Source organism: Hyaena hyaena, unplaced genomic scaffold (assembly GCF_003009895.1).
Source record: "Hyaena hyaena isolate Hyena2069 unplaced genomic scaffold, ASM300989v1 scaffold_73, whole genome shotgun sequence".
NCBI lineage: Eukaryota > Metazoa > Chordata > Mammalia > Carnivora > Hyaenidae > Hyaena > Hyaena hyaena.
This window is the reverse complement of record NW_024080705.1, coordinates 2,257,190-2,279,678: the sequence shown is the minus strand read 5'-3', so window position 1 is coordinate 2,279,678 and position 22,489 is coordinate 2,257,190. Positions and strand designations below refer to the sequence as shown.

The following is a 22,489-nucleotide window of genomic DNA, read 5'->3' as shown; positions in this document are numbered from 1 at the left end:
GAAGCTTAGTGCTATTTATCACACGAGACTTGTCTATATTCTTTAGTAACAGCATCTTTTTGGTTGATGGTTTTCACTTTTGTGCATTTCTTCAGGTATTTTCTTTCATAAATATTTTTTGGTAATAAGTTCAGCAGCACAGGGGTTTTTGAACCTAAGTTGTCAATCTATTTGCCAACCACAAAAACTCCTTCCTAAATAATAATTTATGTCATTTTTCAATTCTGTAAACATAAATGCTGTAAGAACACAGAAAATGCCTGGAAGGATTACCACACTATTAAAACTAGTTACGTATGGGGAATGGAATCAAGGAGAAAAATGTGAAGTTTTATTTATTTACATTTCTGTGCCATGGGAAAATTTTATGACAAACTATATTTCTGATATAAGACTTACAGCAACCACTAAAGCAATTTAACATCAGTCACAGACAAATCAACCCTCGTACAAAGTGTTACTTTACAGACTACTGTTGACAGCTGACCAATTACAGGACAGCTCTAAGACAAAGGAGACGCTGGGGGAAAACCCATTCTGCCTGGACATGCCATACACATCTGAAACATGACCTCCTCATTCTAATAGGGACTAGCTGGCAAAATGGAAATAGACAAAATCCTACGTTTTAGGACACTGAAAAGAAATCATTTTGAAAACTATTGCTCATAAGTAGGTATTACAGATGGAGCATATACTAATAAAGCTATAGTTCCTAATTCTTTAGATTTTAATCCTAACATATCACAATATTGAGACTATCACAATATTACATCATTTTAATATTCTTGTGTTAATATTTTGATTACTTTTATTTCTTCATAAAGTTATTAGCATTTCCATCTACAGCCACATTATTTCTCAGTGAAGTAAATTTTAGATTTTATAATTCAGGTTGAAGAGAAGAGAGAACTCTAAGTGGAATTTACAAAGTGTTGATAAATACTATTTCACTACACATTCAAAAAGAATACAAGGGTGTCTGGATGGCTCAGTCGATTAAGTGTCCGACTCTTGATTTTGGCTCAGGTCATGATCTCACGGTTTATGAGTTCAAGCCCTGCATCAGGCTCCACACTGGCAATGTGCAGTCTGCTTGGGATTCTGTCTCTGCTCCCCACCACCGCCACCACCACTCTCTCTCTCAAAAATAGATAAATTAAAAAGAAAAATAAAGAATACAGAGACAGGTTTATGTCACCAATAGTGAAGTAACCAAACTACAGAGAGGCCTCATCATCCAGAATCAGAAAAAAACTAAGTAAAACAGCAAGGGAAAAACATGTTTAAGTTATTATAAATATATTGTCAAAACACATGTTGAACACCAAAGGCAGAAATCGTAAAGAAAAAAGGAAAAATTCAACTACATAAACATTTTAAATGTCTAAATGGAAAAACATTATGAACAAAGTTTAAAAACAGTAAACTTAGAAAATATTTCACTGCCTGTGAAATACCCAAAGTAAATACATAAAGAGTTCTTTTTAAAAAAATATTTTTTAATGTTTATTTACTTCTGAGAGAGAGACAGAGGGTGAGCAGGTGAACGGCAGAGAGAGGGAGATACAGAATCCAAAACAGTCTTCAGGCTCTGAGCTGTCAGCACATAGCCTGACACAAGGCTCGAACTCACAAGATCATTACCTGAGCCAAAGTCAGATGCTTAACTGAGCAACCCAGGTGCCCCAATAAAGACCTCTTACAAATAAATATTAATAAGCTGAACACCCAAAGGGAAAAAAGTAGATGATATGAGCTGGCAATTAACAGAATAAAGATATATAAAAGGATCTCACCAATAATCAAAGATATGTAAATTCAAACAATAAAGCACAATTTTTCAGGCTAAAGGATTCTTCAAGTTAACTTATATGATAGTATAGACCTATATTAATTGATATGAAACAATATCCATAACATAGTAAATGCAATAAACAAGACACTAAAGAGGGGCGCCTGGGTGGCTCAGTCGGTTAAGCATCTGACTTCAGCTCAGGTCATGATCTCACGGTTTGTGGGTTTAAGCCCCATGTCAGGCTCTGTGCTGACAGCTAGCTCAGAGCCTGGAGGCTGCTTCAGATTCTGTATCTCCCTCTGTCTCTCTGACGCTCCCCTGCTCACGCTGTCTCTCTCTCTCTCAGAAATAAATTTAAAAAAAAAATTTTTTTTAAAGACACTAAAGAGCATGTAGCATGATCCTCTTTCTAAAAAACATCCATGCATACCAGAAAAAAAGACACTCATCAAAATGTTAAAAAAAGTTTATTCTAATTTTTATCTTCTTGAAATTTTTGTTTTCTTATATTTGACCAACAGCATGTAATATTTTCATTGTCAGAAATCAATAAAATTACTTTTCCAAAAATGGAATTTGTTTTTCTTGGACATCATCCCAGCTGCCCATTTCTACAGAAACCATTTCAATTTTTCTGAGCCATCAGGGATGCCCCTGATCTTCAAATTGTTCACATACTCATACTCTTCCAAAATGTCACCAACTGAGAGACAAACTTACTTTCATGGTTTCAGCAGAAACAAACATCTCTCTATGGTTGTATGCTAGATTTATTGAGAGGGTTAACCCTATGGGAAGAGCCAGGTCCCTATAGCATTAGTTGTGTCATCCTTTGGGCAGGGAACAAATAGCTGCATCAATGCAGATAAATATCAGATTTGTCTAAGTGATTCAGTAACACAGAGTACCTGGGTTTTAAGACTGTATTCTAATGCCTGGCAGAAGAGTTCCAGTCTTGCTTTTCATGTTTTTCATTTGGTAGGGCATAGGCTTAAACAACAAAACTTTTCGCATCATTAAAAAACCTGGTAACTTAGGGGTGCCTGGGTCTAAGTCAGTTGAGCATCCAACTTTGGCTCAGGTCATGATCTCATGGTTTGTGGGTTCAAGCCCTGTGTCAGGCTCTGTGCTGATAGCTCAGAGCCTGGAGCCTGCTTTGGATTCTGTGTCTCTCTGTCCCTCCCCTGCTTGAGCTCTGAGCACTGTCCCTTCCCCCAACTCAAAAGTAAATAAACATTAAAAAATTTTTTTTAATTAAAAAAAAGAAACCTGATGACTTAAATGTTCCTTGTGATTTTTGTTGCCAAGGGAGCCCTGAAAATGCTGGCTATCCTTTTACAGAAGTCTTAAAAATGAGAGAAAATGTTCGTTTACTGAGTGTTATTTTGGGCGATGGGTTTTAGTTTCACAATGTACAGATAATGCTTTTCAACTAAGGTAATATTCCTTGGTCTAAAGCCTTATTCTATAGAATAAGGAAAAGGGAACTTAGAATTCTGGTTATGGAGAACATGGAGTAAACCCATTTCTACCTATCCCTCTAACTAAGAATAGGTAAAAACCCTAGACATTATATATAAATAAACATAAGAAGTTTCCCAAAGGGAGAGACAAGGAAATCCAGGTAGGAACCCCATAACACAAAGAATAACATGGTGATGAGTTCCCGGAGGCTTCTTTTTGCCTTCTGTATAGCTCTGAGTGGGTGTTAAAGAAGCCCACTACCTGAAATAGATACAGATGGAAGGGGAAGGAAAAGGGGAAGGGGAAGGGAAAGGAAAGGCTTCTTTTCATTTGCTAAAGAACTACGAAGAGTCAGCCTAGCAACATAAAAACCTTTGTGACAATACATACCCTATTCAGGGAAGGAGGGGCGAGGTGGCAGGAGGAGGGCAGGTGGAAGGTAGAAAAAACCATAGGCTCCCAACCACTGTCAGCAAAGGCCAAGTGAAGAGCTTAAATTTCTATCCTCATCTGGCAATAATGAAGTGGCTTTCCCAATCCCCAATGTGGTAATATCAGAGAAGGCTGAGTGGGCAGTCTGGACTTTCACGAACACTCAGTAGTAATGAGATGTCTACCACCCTTAAATTAGTGGAGACGACATGGGGAACCTGGGCTTTTAACCCCACATCAGTAACAAGGCATTTCTCAGCTTCCCCATAGGATAAGTGAAAGCCAAGTGAAAAACCTAAATTTCAACCCCTGCCTAGTGTAATTAGATACCTCTAACTCTCCCCACTAGGACAGTGTCAGCAGAGACCAAGGGGAGCCTGGACTTCCACTCCTACTTGACAGTAACAAGACACCACTCCTCTCCACCACTCCTTAGTTTCTTAGTAGAAACTAAGTGGAAAGCATAGATTTCAATCCTTGCCGCATAGTTAGGCATCCTTCTCTATCCCATCCAGTGGTCCCACTTGGTATAAAGAGTCAGTGTCTACATTTCTGTAGCAGTGTCTACACACCTGCTAGTGTGGTTTCAATGGAGAACTGCTCAAATATAAAATTAAATAGGATACAGTCTCATAACAATTCTACAAACATCCAGAATGCAATTGAAAAACATTTGTCATAACAACACCCAAGAAAAACCCCAACTTGGATGAGAAAAAAAGAAACAGATGCCGGTATGTCAGATAATTTTAGACAAGAATTTTAAAGCAGTCATAAAAAAAATGCTCCTATGACCAATTAAGAACACATCTGAAACAAAAAGCAAGTCTTAGCAAAAAAATTCAGAAAGGAAGGAAGAAAATATAGTCAAATGGAAATCTTAGAATTGAAAAATACAATAACCTCACTAAATGGGCTCAGTAGGAGAATGATGATAAAAGAATGGATTTCAAAACACGAGAATATGGGGCACCCAGCCGGGTCAGTCAGTAAAACATGTTGACTCTTGTTCTCAGGGTTGTTGAATTCAAGCCCCATTTTGGGCATGGAGTCTACTCAGAAATAAGAAACAAAAAACACACAACACAACAACAGAAATTACCCAATTTGAACAAGAGAGAAAAAGTAGACTGGAAACCTACAGGACTACTAAAAAAATTAAATTAAATTAAATTTAATTTAATTTAAAAATTCAATGTTATCAAAATTCCAGAGAAGAGAGAAAGCAGGGGGACCTGAAAATATATCTAGAAAAAAAGATAGCTAAAAAATTTCCAAATTTGGCAATGATAAACATAAAAATTCAAGAAGGTGATGAATCACTTCTCGGCCTTTCGGCTAAGATCAAGTGTAGTATCAAGATGACCATGGGGCATATGGGTAGCTCAGTGGGTTGAGTGTCTGACTTCAGCTCAGGTCCTGATCTCATGGTTCACAAGTTTGAGCCCCACGTCAGGCTGACATTCAGAGCCTGGAGCCTGCTTTGGACTCTGTGTTTCTCTTTCTCTCTGCCCCTCCTCCGCTCATTCACTGTCTCTCTCTGTCTCAAAAATAAACACACACAAAAAAACTAAAAAATTAAAAATGACCAAAGTCCAAAAAGGATAAATCCAAAAAAATAATCTTGGGTAAGGGAACAATGATTCAAATGATGGTATTTTTCATCAGAAAAATTTGAAGACCAAAGAAAGTGGTACAACACTTCACAAGTACTGAAAGAAAAGTCAATTCAGAATTCTAAGGATATTCTGGAAATATCCTACAGAAATGAAGATGAAATCAAGACCACAAATGGGAGGAAAAAAAAAAAACAATTCTAAGAATTTGCTGCCAACAGACCTACCCTAAAAAGAATGGCAAATAAGTACTTCAGACACAAAGAAGAAAACTTAAAATATCAGGAAGAAAGAACAATAGAGTTTTTGAATTATGTTTCATGGTTGAAATTCAAACTATAATATTGTCTGACGTGGGGGCACCTGGCTACCTTGGCTGTAGAGCATGCAACTCTTGATCTCAGAGTTGTGAGTTCAAACCCTACACTGGGCTTAGAGTTTACTTAAAAAGAAAATAAATAAAAACTTTCTAATACTGTCTGATGTGGTTCTCAATATTATGCAGAGAAAATATTTAAGCAACTTTTGTTATAAAGGGGAGTGGACAGAGGCGCTGGGGTGGCTCAGTCGGTTGAGTGTCCTACTTTGGCTCAGGTCATAATTTCACAGTTCATGGGTTCAAGCCCCATGTCAGGCATTATGCTAACAGCTCAGAGCCTAGAGCCTGCTTCAGATTCTGTGTCTCCCTCTCTCCGCCCCTCCTCTGCTCACACTCTATCTCTCTCTCAAAAATAAATAAACATGAAAAAAAATTTTATAAAGGGGAATAGAAAAAAGACTTAAGTGTAGGTAAGACTTCCACACTTCATTCAAAGTAGTAAAACACCAGTAGACTGTGAAAAGCTGCAGACATATATAAGACCGTATCTAGAGCAATCACTAGAAAATCTATACAAAAGAATGCACTTAAAAACATTATAGATAAGTCAAATATTAATTCTAAGTTATATTCAACTCATGAGAAGGCAGGGAAAATGAAATAAAGGAATTAAAAATAAAATAAAATAAAACAAAAAACTTAAGCTCTCATATCAACAATTACACTAAATGTAAATGGACTAAATACATCATTAAAAGAGATTCGTTAGGGGGTGCCTGGGTAGCTCAGTCAGCTAAGCATCCAACTCTTCATTTCAGCTCGGGTCATGATCTCACAGTTCATGGGATCAAGCTCTGTGTCTGCCTCTACACTGATACTGTGGATCATACTTGGGATTATCTCTCTTCCTCTCTTTGCCACTCCCTTGCTTGTATATGTGCACTTTCTGTCTCTCAAAAATAATAAACTTAAAAAAAAAGATAAAAAAGTGAACTATAAGAAACTTATTTCAAATATACTGATAATAATAAACATTAGACCGAAAGTTTAAAGACTGAAAAATGCAAACATTAATTTTCTGTTTACTACAACATTAATCAAAAGAAAGCAGCTATGGCTCTATTAATATCAGATAAAGAAAATTATCAGAGACAAAGAGGCATATCATATAATGATAAAAAGGTTAATTCACCAAAAAGACATAGCTAACAATCCTAAATGTGCTGGCACCAAACAGAACTTCAGAATACAAGAACCAAAATTGATAGAAGTAAAAGTAGAAATACCCTTATCTACAATTATAGATCGGATATTCAAGAAATCCCCTCTTGATAACTGACAGAACTATTAGAAAATAAGCAAGAATAGAGAACTTAACATTACCTCAATCAAGGAATCTTGCAGCTCAACAAATTATACATCATAAATGGCATGTGGTCTTAATGATCTATTAAATATGATACAGAATATTTTCTATTGTTTAATTTTAATAACAAAAGTCATACATATTTACTGGGGAAAAAATGCTGATTTTTATAAAGGACAAACTAAAATACGCCTGTCAGTCTGCCATCATTCCCCTGAGATAATCATTCACCAGAATCTGAATTCTTAAAACTCTTTTCTTTATATATATAAATATAGACATATGCATGGTTTTAATTTTATAAAAAATAGAGTATTTCGCAAAGTATCTGCAACTTGTTTTTTCTTCAGTCCAATGACATATACTGACATCCTTTCTTCCTAGTTGGTGATATACAGATCTATCATATGAAGTACTAATAAAAATGTTCTCAGAAAACATGTTCTTCGATAACGTAAGTTCTTTTGAGCTATAAAGGTCATAATATTACACTCAGTATCTGAAAACATAAGTTTTATCATAATTATGTTTTCTAATTTTTTTTCAAGGAGAACTCCACAATCTAGCTGGCATCATTAACCAAACAAAAATATAGGTATCCCACCTTGATGTGCAAAAACGGGCAGTGGGGATTATGTTAATACAAGTATTTGTTTCCAAGAGTGAAATACTCACAGCTGTTTCTCCTTTTGGGAGATTTGTTTCTGCAGACTGTCGGATTTACTCTGACACTCTTGTAGATATTTCTTGTCTTCATCTTCAGCTTCCATTTGTGCCTTCTCTGCTTGCTGCAATCTGGTGTAATTCAAATCAACTTTGGGTAAAACTGAGGCTAGAACTAGGGTGTAAAAGGGTGAAGAAGACAAATAAAAGAAAAATGGGGAAATAGAAACATTTCTAAATGAAAACAAAGTTTGGGGGGAAACTCACAAACTCAAACGTGAAAGAGCCACACAATGTCTAGAAATTGTTTTGTGATTTTTTTCAACATAACATATAATATGCCCGGAATACTATCTTCAAATTTGTTTTATTTCTTGTTCATAATTAACAATGCAAAGCAATACAGCCTTTACCATTTATGTAGAGCATAATGAATCAACTTTGAAAGTATAATAGGTGCATTACTGTCTTTTTACAAAACCATGTAAAGCATAGTATTTATGTCTGCACTAAGTGAAGAAGCCACATTTGTTATTTACTGTGCTAGGATGTGTATGCCAGGAATCAAATGTGCTGCAAGGCCAAGGGCAATCACCTGCAATTACTTCAAATAACAGCCAAGTCTTCCCTGTAGGATCTTTATGCATTTACTAAATTATGCCAAAAGCACTGTGTGTGTGTGCACACGTGTGTGTTAAGATTCAAAATATGGTATTAGTTGGCAACATTCTCTAGAGATCATTTTTGTTCATCAATGACATTTAAAAATTAGCTAAAAATGTGATTCTCATTTGCTGTTTTTAAGTCATTGCTTCTCCCTGTGCTTAGCTCCACTCCCTGACGCCCATCTAGGATTTCTTAGATTTAACTTTGATATTTTTATAAGAAAACATTTCCCACATATTCAAGAGACATGAACTCCTCATAGGGAATCATTGCAAAATTTCTATTCAACTAGCCAAAAAACTGCCTCTTTTCTTCCTAAAACCATACCAATGGGGCAACCCTGACACATTTTAGGAGTATAAATGCTACTGCTAAGCAAAAGAGAGTAACATTCAAGTTATCTCTAAATCTAAATTTAAAAATTAAGGTGGGAGGACAGGAGTGCATTTCTCTAAGATTACAGAAACTGAAATAAAATTCAGTGAGGTAGGGCTTCAAGTTGTGCTATCATAGAAGAGGGCTAAGGGAACTGGAAAACTGAGCTGCTAAAGCACAAGAGAATGGCCGATCTGGGTTATAAACTATTTTAAAACATATTTAAAAATCAGTAAACGAGCCATTAGGCAAAGAGTGGGCCAACAGGGAAAAAATTTGTGCCAACACATTGTGAAACCAAACGTTAACTTATTTTGAAACAATGTTTATATTTTCCATCAAAAAGTAGCTAAAAAGATAAAACTGCACTTGAAAATCCTGACCTCCAAAAGGTCAATACTCAAATCAGTCCTTGTGCACAAGGTTTGAGGAATGTGTTTTTGGAAATCCAAGTGCACCCACTCTGCTTTATGGCAGTGTATTACCACAGCAGCTGATCAAGAGGTGTATGGGGCTCCTAATACCCTTTTCAAATACTTAATAGCATAAATTATTTTCTATTTAATATATTATAAAATTGCTGATTCTCTTTTAGTCTGTTTAAATACAAGTGGTTTTCAGAAAGATATATCTTTGACCAGCTTGTACTGGTCCTGAGTGTCACTGCTGGCATATTTCACCAATGACATTGCAATTGTCCTAGTTTGAGTTAACAAATCATTGTCACTTCATAATGGAATGGACAGAAATCAAAGACAGAAAAAGGTAATAAAGATGTCCAAAATGTAAAAATGGGGATAAAGAAAACAAAAAAGAAAAAAGAAGAAAGAGGATGTCAATAAAAGAATATTCATGTCAATAAAGCATTAATAGTTATGTTTTTCATAAGTAGGTTCAAAGAAAGCAATGGTAAGACATATGTTGACACCAACATGACAGATCAATGGAAATACATTACATTTTCCAACAATAGAAGTGAAAAATGCCAATATAAAACAATTCAATTTAAATAAAATTATTTCTTGGTTTGGTTGAGGGTCCTAGCTCAAAGAAACACAACTAAACTGCCAACTCAAAACCTAATTTCAGATAAACAGATGGTGAATGACAAAGGATATGACAATCAATATGCATGGAAATCAATCAGGGATAATTCCACCATAGATTTTGTTAGTTTTTCACTTTTTTAAAGTTTTTGCTTGCATATCTGTTTTATGTAATAGATAGAACCACATGAAATTGCCAATATTAGACCTTTTAAAAAAAAAATCCACAAAATGGTAAATTCAAATGAATCAGCCTAATATAAAGCAACTTGATTCCATGCAACAACCAAAACAAAAAAGGCAAAATCCTACTAGACAAAAAAAAGTTCCTAATCTAAATTTTCCTAATGGTTTTTGTGGCAGGTGTCAGAGTTGAATAAAGAAAAGGGAGAAAAAAGGAAAAAAAGAAACTAAGACTGGAAGTGCTGTACCTTTGCTCCAGCTGCCTCATAGCTACAGTAATTTTATTGGTTTTTTCTTCTAGTCGGGCAATTATTTCATTTTTTTCTTTCAAGCCATCTTCAGAACTCTATTTAGAAAAAAGAAAAACTATAGTGGCTTTGATTTTCAAATCTGAATAATACTTTTAGGTTTTATATGCCATTTCACTATGGAATTTTTTACTTTGAAATGAACAGAATTAAGTTGTAGATCAAAATACTTCTATGATTTAAAGTAAAGCAGTAGACTACTAGTCTGCGATTAAAATGTAATGTAATAAAGAAAAAAACCACACACACTCTGCCTTCGGTGTTTTTGGAAGACTACAAAATAAACTCTATAAACTATGTAAAATAGTTTCAATGTAAAATATTTCAAATTAAATAGTAAAGAGCTTTGGCAACAAATCTACTTAAATAGTGATGTCACTTTATGAGAGAATCCATAACAATTATTGTAGTAAAGCATTTCAATTAAAATTAAATCTTTCTTGGGGTCCCTGGCTAACTCAGTCAGTAGACTGTGTGACTCTGATCTGGGTGGTATGAGCCCCTGTTAGGTGTAGGGATTACTTAAAAAAAATTAAATCTTAAAAAAAAATTAAATCTTTCTCAGGATTACATTGTATAAAGAATTCACAAAAATGTCCTGCATATTTAGATTGAATTTTCCCAAAGATTTAATTGTCATACTTAACTTTTCGGCATTTAAAAAGGAAATCAGATAGGTGATTTTGTTTGTTCTTTGATACCTTATCCAGTGTTCCATTTCTTAACCTTGAATAAAAAGTCACTGGTTTTTACTACCAACATTGACACAGTTAAAATGACTCATCCCTTAAAAACCAAATTCTTCATATAGTCATTTTCAATTCCATTCAACTCAACAAATTCCAAGAATTTAAGAATGATCCTTACCTGCAACTTTTGATACATCTCGATGTTAATTGCTTTAACTTCCTCTAGTTGTTGCCGAAGGCCTATCAGAGTATCTTGTTTCTCATGGATATCTTTCTCCAACAACTTCATGGCAAGTTCAATCTCATGTTTCATACTGACTTGTACTGCTAGCTCATTCTCTACATCCTGCAATTTCAACATATATTCAATTCACACACCACTTCAGGATGTCAAAAATCAGACACACAACAGGTCATGAGAACAATAGTTAATGAGAAAATAGAATTTTCTATTCAATATGCATAGTACTCTTCTGAGGTATAAGCCCCACTAAAGGGAATCAACCAGGTCCTGTAACAACATGAAATTGTAAATATTTTTAAATATTTTAAAATTTATTTTTGTGGGAGAGAGAGAGCATGAGCCAGGGAAGGAAAGAGAGAGAGAGGGAGATACAGGATACAAGGAGCCCAAGCAGGCTCCATGCTCTGAGCTGTCAGCACAGAGCCCTATGTGGGGCTTGAACTCACAAACCATGAGATCATGACCTGAGCCAAAGTCAGACATTCAACCGACTGAGCCATCCAGGCACCCCAATAAAATTCTAAATATTTTCAACTGCATATTTTGCTAAAATGAAAGCATTTTCTATATTCTGTTAATTATCACTATTACACTAGTTTCAAGAATTCAGTATTTTTAGGCCTCATAAATTTAGTATTAATTTTTCTTAACCAAAGAAAAAAAGGAGTCAGTAAAAGTGAAGGCCAAAAGTAACTCAAAAATCTCACTTCACAGTTTTAATTTCTTCCTCTCTTTAAGAATTTTACATCAGAGGGAAGCCTGTGTGGCTCAATCAGTTAAGCATCCGACTTTGGCTCAGGTCATGATCTCACAGTTTGTGGGTTCAAGCTTATGACTCTGGATGTCAGCCTGGGTCATGATCTCGTGGTTCATAGGTTTGAGCCCCACATGGGGCTCTGTGGGGATAATGTGGAACTTACTAAAGATTCTCTCTCTCCTTCTCTCTCTTCCCCTCCCCAACTGGTGCTCTCTCTCAAATAAATATATAAATAAAACCTTGGGGTGCCTGGGTGGCTTAGTCGGTTGAGTGTCTGATTTCGGATCAGGTCACAATCTCACAGTTCATGGGTTCAAGCCCCATATCAGGCTTAGCGCTGACAGAAAGGAGCCTGCTTCGGATTCTCTGTCTCCCTCTCTTTCTGCCTCTCCCCCATTCGTGCTCTCTCTCTCTCAATAACAAACATTAAAAATTTTTTTTAATAAATAAAAACTTAAATATGATTTTACTCATATCTGAATACATCATTCTATTCTATTTCATTTTTTTTTTTTTTTCTATTTCATTTTTTTAATGCTGGTCACAATCCACTCACTTCACAGATTATAACAGTTTAAAAACTATTTTTTAAACTATTTTTTAATGTTTATTTTTGAGAGAGATGAGAGACAAACATAGGATAAGCTGGGGAAGGGTAAAGAGAGAGGGGAAGAGAGAGACATAGCACAATCTGGGGAGGGGTAAAGAGAGGGAGACACAGAATCCTAAGCAGGCGCCAGGCTTTGAGCTGTCAGCACTCAGCCCAGTTCGGAGCTCAAACTGATAAACTGCAAGATCATGACCTGAGTCTAAGTTGGATGCTTAGCCTAATCAGCCAGGCACCCCAGTTTAAAAACATTTCTTTTAATGTTTTTATTTATTTATTTATTTGAGAGAGAGAGAGAGAGACAGCGTGAACAGGGGAGGGTCAAAGAGAGAGGGAGACACAGAACTCCAAACAGGCTCCAGGCTCTGAGCTAGCTGTCAGCACAGAGCCCAATGCAGGGCTCAAACCAAGGAACGATGAGATCATGACCTGAGCCGAAGTCGGGCGCTTAACCAACTGAGCCACCCAGGCGCCCCTAAAAACACTTTAAAGGGGCATCTGGGTGGCTCTGTTGGTTAAGTGTCTGTCTGACTCTTCGTTTTGGCTTAGGTCATGATCTCATGTTTCATGAGTTCAAGCCCTACATCGGGCTCTACACTGTCGGCAGAGAGCCTGCTTAGGATTCTTTCTCTCTCTCAAAATAAATAAATAAACTTTAAAAAAATTTTAAGAACACTTTTAAAAAGCAATTGATAAAGTGGGAGCTTAAAGAATTTGAGGGAGTTGTAAGGGGGTGAAATTTCTATCCCACACCAAGGAAGATAAGGTTTAAAAAGAGATTTTAAATGGTACTTGCTAAAGGGTAAATTATTATAATTATTTTTTGCTAATAATACCTACTTGTCTTAACTGAGATTCATCTCGAAGCTGCCTTCTGGCTTCATTATACATTTCATCAAGCCCCTGCCGAGAATGCTTATATGTTTGAAGCTCAGCTTCCACATCTACTTTGGTAACCTAGGAAGAAAATATAGAAGTTTTTACTATGTAATCACTACTATTAATACAGCCGAGAAATAAATATCCAGTCTATGCAAAAGTTCCCCAAAGTGGCAATTTCTGACCCAAGATGGTCTGTTTGCAGTCTATACTTACCTCTAGGTTCTGCTGTGTTTTCATTAAAATCAATTTATTTTCACTTCGTAATTGATGATTTTCTTCTTGGAGTTTAATGATATTATTCTTTGCTATTGCTAACTAAAAATTACAGAACAGGGCAAGAAAAAAATTTAAACACTATTACTTATACTTGCTTTACAGGCTATGTTCATGGCTATAAACAACAAAATATAAAATCCTAAAGCTAGTCAAATGTCTCACATCTACAGAAGTATTCATAAGAAAAATGTGCTGTTATCCCAAGATACCAGTAAAAAAAAGTATACTCTTATTCCTAGTATTGCCTTTTATTAGTCAAAATGTTAGCTAAAACATATTATGCTTATCTGACTTATAATATTTACTGAATACAAAATTCCAGGAAACAATAAGACTGTAAAGACCTGTGTAAAGACAAGATCTATAAGGAAAGAAGGCTGTGCTTTCATTGAAAATGTGATACAGACCTTCACGATAACCAAATAGGACACTCGCTGAAACATAGGAAAAATACTGAGTGACCATCACAAATATGAGACGTTTCTCAACATCAGAGGTAAACATGAATGACTGAGCGGCTTGGTTCTGACACCTAGAGTGAAAAGAGGGACTCCAAGAAAGGAAAGTAGGGACTATCCCTAAAGCTGGTTTGTACATAAATTTTTGAACACTTCATCAGGGATATAACTTGAACTTTACAGTACACCAAAGGCTAAGAAGAGGCACAAACTAGTAAGCAGCTCTCTATAATGGTCCCAATCTATCTATCAAATGGTCCTGATGGCCAACAAACGTGAAAAGATGTTTAACATCACTCATCATCAGGGAAATGCAAATCAAAACCATAATGAGATAACCTCACATCTGTTAAGAATGGCTGAAATCAAAAACACGAAAAACAACAGGTGTTTACAATGATGTGGAGAAAAAGGAACCCTCATGCACTGTTGGTAGGAATATAAACTAGTTCAGCCACTGGGGCAAACGGTATGGAGGTTCCTCAAAAACTAAAAAATAGAACTATCCTACCATCCAGTAATCACACTACTGGGTATTTACAAAAAAAATACAAAAACACTAATTCAAAGATACATGCATCCCTATGGTTACTGCAACATTATTTGCAATAGCCATACTACGGAAGTGGCCCAAGTATCTCTTGACTGATGAATGGATAAAAGAGTTGTGGTATATGGGGTGCCTGGGTTGGTTGGTTAAACATCCGACTTCAGTTCAGGTCACGATCTTGCAGTTCACAACTCCAAGCCACACTGGGCTCTGTGCTGACAGCTCAGTGCCTAGAGCCTGCTTCAGATTCTGTGTCTCCCTCTCTCTCTGCTCCTCCCCTATTCGTGTTCTTTCTCTTTCTCTCTCTCTCTCAAAAATAAACATTAAATACATTTTTAAAAAAAGAGTTGTGGGCATTGAGGAGGGCACTTCTTGGGATGAGCACTGAGTGTTGTATGGAAACCAATCTGACAATAAATTGTATTTAAAAATAAATAAAAAATAAAACTTTAAAAATGGTATAATATATGCAGTGGAATATTATTCAATCATAAAAAAGAATGAAATCTTGCAATTTGCAATGACATGATGGATAGAGCTACAGAGTACAATGCTAAGCAAAATAAGTCAGAGTAAAACAAATACCATATGATCTCATTCATGTGGAATTTAAGAAACAAATGAGCAAAGGAAAAAAAAAAGAGAGAAATCAAGAAACTCAACTATAGAGAAAAAACTGATGGTTAGCAGAGGGGAGGTAGGTGGGGGGAAGAGTGAAATAGGCGATGGGAATTAATGAATACACTTAAGATTAAAGAAAAAAAAAACCCACAAAACTATCAAACGGTCCCAAAATATCAAAATAAAGACGGATTCTAAACTGCAATCATGCAAATAATCATGTGCTCTCTGATTTGGAAAAATTAGGCCACTTCTAAAATAAGGATTTTAATTAACATAGAAAGTAGGGTTCACAGCACTCATAACAGATTTCTTCCTCCTACCCTAAATAATTCTGAAAATACAAAGCAGTAACTCTGATTAAAAAAAAAAAAAACTTATCTTAAAGTAACTTTACAAACAGTATTAAAAAAAGAGCAGAGATAAATTTCTGCTCTGGGACCACCAGATAGCCAGCCATTTTGACAATGAAGGAAACCAGAACAGATGGGATGAGTTTCATACTTGGGAGGGGTGGAAAAAGGGTGGGCACGATCACGTAGTGGTGCTTGGTAAGAAAAGGAATGTGAATCATAGAAAAAGAGGGACAGTATCACTTTGACAGAAATTTCTAACTATAGGTGAGTCACTACCTACAGGTCATCCAGATTTTACAATGAGAATCACATTTATTCATAGAAGAGCTTATAGGAGTGACATCTTTGGAACTCATTTCTAGAAGTATGTCAAACGACTCACAGACTGACCTGAGAATTTGCCTGAGAATACGTGGTTTCTCTAGAACTTACAATCATCAATTACAACAACACTGCAAATACTCCATAATGATAAAAATGTGCCTGTGCACATGCACATGTTTAATGTATTCATACTTAAAATGGAAAAGGTTCACAAATAGTAGGTCCATAAAAGACAATTATCCGTGGCTGGGTTACAATACCTCTTCAATCAGCTTAGTATTTGACTTTTCTAATGAGTCAACTCTTGAATGGAGACTGCTGACTGTGCTGCTGAAATTAATAAAGAAAAAATTCATTCAAATCACACAAACTCACAAAGGTAAAAAAAAAAGGTATTTTATACTAACAAGTATCAATTGCCCTGAGTTTTTTTTCCTGAAGTTTAATCCTTTTTGTCCTTGTTTTGTTTCTATTTTGAAAAGTTTTTATTTCAATTCTGACTAGTTAACACATAGCCCTGAATTTTTGAGTGTGAGAAATTTCATTAAGTTGGATAACTTCATTTGCCTAGGACAGCAATAAAGACTGTAGAAAAAGAATCACTCTATTAAAATACACTTTATGCTACTCATTATTTTTTGTTGTCTTCTTAAACTCCTTCATACATTTAATTTATAATACTTAGGAATGGATTCCATACAAAGATTATCAAATAGTGTTAACATTAAATTCAAAATTATTTTTTAATGGATGAACTTTAAATATCTACTTTATAATTAAGTGGCTGAATGAAGCTTATACAGTGGTCTCCAATACACCCTTCATTCTGTTCCCCTATCCACTTTCATAACAACTTAAAGACCTCTACAGTCACCCATAGTTTGAGAACTGTGAATATTGAATACCCATCAGGTACCTGGTCAGCCTGCAGCTAAGAAAACACCCTGACTTTCAAGGATATAGTGAAAAGTCATGTTATGCCACATGAACAACGGTGTTTTGCATTTTTATTTAACTGATCAAGACTGAATATTATTGTACATTTAATTGAGTCTATTTTTCAAGGCCTTGATTTTACTATCTCACACTTTCTTTAATAAGACATAATTATTATATATTACAACAAAATCTCTAACAAATTTCAACACATTTTATACCAGCCTAAGAAATAAATATTGGCATTTTACCTTAACTGGTGAAACAAGAAAAATGTTTTTTCATTCATATTTAATCATTTTTAAATATAATCATTCTCAGGTAAACAACTTGAGTTTTTCAAAAACACCACCAGGGTATCTGGATGGTGAGATGTAACAGGTATGGGACTAAGAGACAGAAGACCAAAGTTTTCTACTTCCTGTGTCACCATGAAAGCTGTAAAACCTTTCTAAGCTTTAGTTTCCTTATCTATAAATCAGGCAATAATATTTGCCCTACCTTTTATGTAGGAATCAATAAAATATTAATCAAAAAAGCACTTTTTGGGGCGCCTGGGTGGCTCAGTCGGTTAAGCGTCTGACTGTAGCTCAGGTCATGATCTCACGGTCTGTGGGTTCAAGCCCCACATCAGGCTCTGTGCTGACAGCTCAGAGCGTGGAGCATGCTTGTGATTCTGTGTCTCCCTCTCTCTCTGCCCCTCCCCTGCTCATGTTCTGTCTTTGTCTCTCAAAAATAAACATTAAAATAAATGACACAGAGAAAGAGAGAGAGACAGAACCTAATGCGGGGCTTGAACTCATAGACTGAAATCATGACATAAGCCACAGTCAGATGCTTAACTGACTAAGCCACCCAGGTATCCCTCAAAAAGCACTTTTAAACAATAAAACCTTGGGGCGCCTGGGTGGCTCAGTCGGTTAAGAGTCCGACTTCGGCTCAGGTCGTGATCTCACAGTTCGGGGGTTCAAGCCCCACATCAGGCTCTGTGTTGACAGCTAACTCAGAGCTCAGTGCTAATAGCTAGCTCAGAGCCTGCAGCCTGCTTCGGATTCTGTATCTCCCTCTTTCTGACCCTCCCCTGCTCACGCTGTCTGTCTCTCTCTGTCTCTCTCTCTCTCTCACAAATAAATAAAAAACATTTAAAAATTAAAAAAAAAAAAACCCTCAATAGAGGTTTTTTTTGAATAAAGGATAATATGAGTTCTATTTTTTCCTATATCAATTTTCTATATTTTTGAAATATTCTAAATATACAAAAACTTTCTAATTAGAAAAACAATGAAACATTTTTAAATACATAAAATGTACAAAAATAAGGCACCAGTATTGCTGTGAATGATTTAATACACATAATTTAGGGGCGCCTGAGTGGCTCAGTTGGTTAAGCGTCCAACTTCAGCTCAGGTCATGATTGCACAGTTCGTGGGTTCGAGCCCCGCGTCAGGCTCTGTGCTGACAGCTAGCTCAGAGCCTGGAGCTTGTTTCAGATTCTGTGTCTCTCTCTCTCTCTCTGCTCCTCCCTGGTTCATGTCCTGTCTCTCCCTGTTTCAAAAATAAAAACTATAAAAAAATTTTTTTAATGGGAAAATGTTTAATTGTATTTTCTCCTTACTGAAACACAGAAAATCAGAAAAGTAGAAAGAATAAAAGAAAATTATTCATAATCCCATCACCCAGAGAATGCCATTTTGGCTAGTCCTTTTAATTACTAGGAACAGTCCATTTCTAACTATGCAGCAAATATTCCTCACTATACCTGTGCTGTTTTGTCCAAACTGAAAAGTGTCGTTAAGTGTAAATTACAAACTGGATTGTAAAAAACAATACAAAAAAGAATATAAGATATCTCATGAAAAATTTTTGTACTGAATGTTAAATTTTGGGTATATACTGGACTGAATAAAATACATTTTTAAAATAATTTCATGTTTCTTTTTAATATGGTTACTAGAAATTTTAAATTATCTGTATGACTCACAGATAATTAAACTTCTATTAAATATAAATAAATATAATTTATTTATTTTTATATAAATAAAATAAAACTTCTATATAAATATATATAAATATAATTAATTAAACTTCTATTAAACAGAATTGCACTACACTATCTTACATACAGATCTCAGAAATTCTTCCCAGAGTATTCATCGACAGCTTCAATGCCCAGGTGACCCTGTGAGGAAAAAACTTCCACCATGGGAGGCAACAGCCACATTTAAACATGAAGCTCACTGAAGTAGGAAAAATGAATTTTTGAACCATGAAAATGATATAAACTTCCACTATATTGAGCTTTTTTTTCTCAAGGTACAGGGATAAGTTTGGAATTTTATCTTTTTTTTTAAGTTTAACTGTTTTGAGAGAGACAGAGAGAGAGAACCCCAAGCAGGCTCTGCACTGACAGTGCAGACGTAGGGCTCAAACTCACAAACTGTGAGGTCATGACAAAAAATCAAGAGTGGGACACTTAGGGGTGCCTGGGTGGCTCAGCTGGTTGAATGACAGACTCTTGATTTCAGCTCAGGTCATGATCTCATGGTTTGTGAGTTCAAGCCCTACACTGGGCTCTGTGCTGATACTGCAGAGCCTGCCTAGAATTCCCCCCAACCCCATGCGTACTCTCTCTCTGTTCTGCCCCAACCCATGCGCACGCTTTCTCTCTCAAAATAAAAAACAAAAAATTTTAAACAGTGAGACACTTAACCAACTGATCACCTAGATGCCCCTGAAATTATATCTTTATTTTTTTTTACTCCTCTTCAAAAACTCTATCTTTAAATTCTCTAAAGGTCCAATATGAAAATGATTCATTTTTTACTGAAAATTAACTATCTCCAAGAATTCTCTGTATTCTTGGGGCGCCTCGGTGGCTTAGTCAGTTAAGCGTCCGACTTCGGCTCAGGTCATGATCTCATGGTTCGTGGGTTCGAGCCCCGCATCTGGCTCTATGCTGGCAGCCAGCTCAGAGCCTGGAGCCTGCTTTGGTCTCTGTGTCTCCCTCTCTCTCTCTGACCCTCCCCTGATCATGCTGTCTCTCTCAGAAATAAATAAAACATTTAAAAAAATTTTTTTTAAATAATTCTCTGTATTCTTAATTTCCACTCTCTACTTCCACAACCTAATCTCAAAGATGTTTGGTAGGAAGGAATAGGGTAAAACTGACCTGAAAAGGATGAAGAAAACCCCTAAGACAATAGTTATAAATGTACTAAGTATTCAAGTATCCATAATACTTACTTCAGTTGTCTATTTAGTTCTTCAACATAATTCTTCTGGTCTAATATGGCAGCGATTTGAACATTCCTAAAGAGGGTGAAAAGTAGATTTGTGTCAGTTGAAGATACTCACTGGATGACTACACAAATGTCTATATCACCTAAAACTGTGGTAAAACATAATGGCAAAAAAACATGACCTTGCCTTATTTTTTAAAAAATTTTTAATGTTTTTATTCATTTTCTCAGAGACAAGGTGTGAGCAGGCGAGGGGCAGAGAGAGATAGACACAGAATCTGAAGGAGGCTCCAGGCTCTGAGCCGTCAGCACAGAACACAACATGGGGCTTGAACCCACAAACCCTGAGATCATGACCCAAGCCTAAGCTGCATGCTCAACAGACTGAGCCACCCAGGCACCCTACATTTCTTACTTTTAAAATAAAATTCAAGAACCTTTATATTAAGGAGGCAGTAAGCTGTGTACTAATTACAACCTTTGTTAAGTCTAGTATTAACAAGTAATCTATTTAGTAATACCATTAAAAAGTATATTTAAGAATTATTTTTGCATTGGGGCTCCTGTGTGGCTCAGTCAGTTAAGCGCTGACTTCTGCTCAGGTCATGATCTGGTGGTGCATGAATTCTGGCCCCATGTCAGGCTCTGTGCTAAAAGCTCAGAGCCTGGAGCCTGGTTTGGATTCTGTGTCTCCCTCACTCTCTGCCCATCCCCTGCTCACGCTCTGTCTCTCTCTCTCTCAAAAATGAAATAAACATTAAAAAATAAAAATAAAAAAGATGGGTGCCTGAATAGCTCAGTTGGTTAGGCGTCAGGTCATAATCTCATGGTTCATTTGTTCAAGCCCCACATCAGGCTCTGGACTGATAGCTCAGAGCCTGAGTCCGCTTCAGAGTCTGTGTCTCCCTCTCCCCCTGCCCTCCCCAGCTCATGATCTGTCTCTGTCTCAAAAATACATAAAACATTAAAAAAAATTTTTTAAATTTTTTTGCATCGGTATATTTTTTATTGAAATATATTTGGGATATGAGGGCAATCTGGCTGCGACATCTGTCACCCCATTGATGGCCAGGGTTGACATATAACCATAAATTTAAAGTGTACATAAATTTCTGATATGACTGCCATATAGCAATAATTAGCAACTCTATTATGCTATGTAGTTATCCTTTCTCTTAGCTGGAATAAGTATATTTTAAATTTAAACACAGATTTTGAAATAAACCAGCATTTGTAAACTTGTGAATAAGTTTGTATCTCTTTTACCACAAAAAACAGCTGAATATTAAATGGGTCTCAGGAACAGGTGTGACCAAAAGTCATACCTCACATTAAAGCCTCCTTCTAAGTGATTTTTGCTTTGTGAAACTTGTATATGGAAATAAAGCAGGAACTACACACACAAAAAAAGAAATAACAACATTATCAGTAGATGGACCCCATGGTGATTGGTAAAGAGCTTCTTTACAAGAAAACTTGTATTTGTAAGAAAATACACGTGAAATAACTTATGAAAATCGTACCTTTCTTTATTTCCAATATCTTCTTCATTCTTTAAATACATGGAAAAATCAATCACTCCAACCTAAAGTAAATAATGTTATTTTTATTTAAAGGGGAGAAATATTACAAGTACATTTAACATGCAACTGAATTTCATTCTTTTCTTTTGTGTTTAACAGCACTGCTTAAAACTTAAGAGTCATAAACTGGATCCAAGAGGAACAGCACAAACTAACAATTCTCTGCATTTGGTACTCATCGCTTTCACTTACTTGTGAGTCTAAATCCTCTCCCTTTACACAGAGATTAGCATCTATCACGTTCAGGCCAACCAGCAGCCCAACAATCACCGCTCCTTCCTCTTCCATCATTAGTGCATGATACTCATAAAATTCACTGTGGAAATTAAAATAAAAACTTTAAAACACAAATATCTTTCATACATAAGTTTTAAAATCTCAGCCTAGTAATACAAACATGAAACCAATATGAATTAGGTCTCCTCAAATCAGCTTTTCTATATGTGAATAACAAACATTTGGAAATGTTGGTGTCTATATAGACAATGCAAAAGAATGGGTAAGAGAAAAGAGAAAAAGGAATTTTGAGACAGAGAAAGAAAGGAGAAGCAAAGAGATAAATATCAAAAGAAAAAGAGGCATCACTGAGGTCTGGAATGTCTGTGACTCTCAGAAGACATAGTGACTATTACTGATCAGATTACAATACTTATTAATTAGAGTTGGCTTTTCAAGCCTAGAATTTATTAAGAATTTTGGGACAAAGACTTAAGATAGGAAATGAACACATG

General features: G+C 35.8%; 1 protein-coding gene across 7 annotated transcripts in view; it reads right to left on the bottom strand.

The window, feature by feature from the left end:
* Nucleotides 1-22,489, bottom strand: part of RUFY2 (RUN and FYVE domain containing 2) — a 45,257-nt gene that overhangs the window by 12,638 nt on the left and 10,130 nt on the right. For 2 of the 7 annotated variants that reach the window (XM_039233230.1, XM_039233228.1), the window contains exons 5-13: nt 21,951-22,074; nt 21,699-21,760; nt 20,180-20,245; nt 16,261-16,330; nt 13,629-13,730; nt 13,374-13,490; nt 11,104-11,271; nt 10,177-10,274; nt 7,671-7,790 (exon numbers count right to left, since the gene is read on the bottom strand). In XM_039233230.1, the coding sequence (XP_039089161.1) occupies nt 7,671-7,790; nt 10,177-10,274; nt 11,104-11,271; nt 13,374-13,490; nt 13,629-13,730; nt 16,261-16,330; nt 20,180-20,245; nt 21,699-21,760; nt 21,951-22,074 (927 nt within the window). Of the gene's footprint in view, nt 1-7,670; nt 7,834-8,009; nt 9,426-10,176; nt 10,275-11,103; nt 11,272-13,373; nt 13,491-13,628; nt 13,731-16,260; nt 16,331-20,179; nt 20,246-21,698; nt 21,761-21,950; nt 22,075-22,489 lie in introns of those variants that run through there. The other 5 variants (XM_039233229.1, XM_039233235.1, XM_039233234.1 and 2 more) reach the window with 5 other exon arrangements.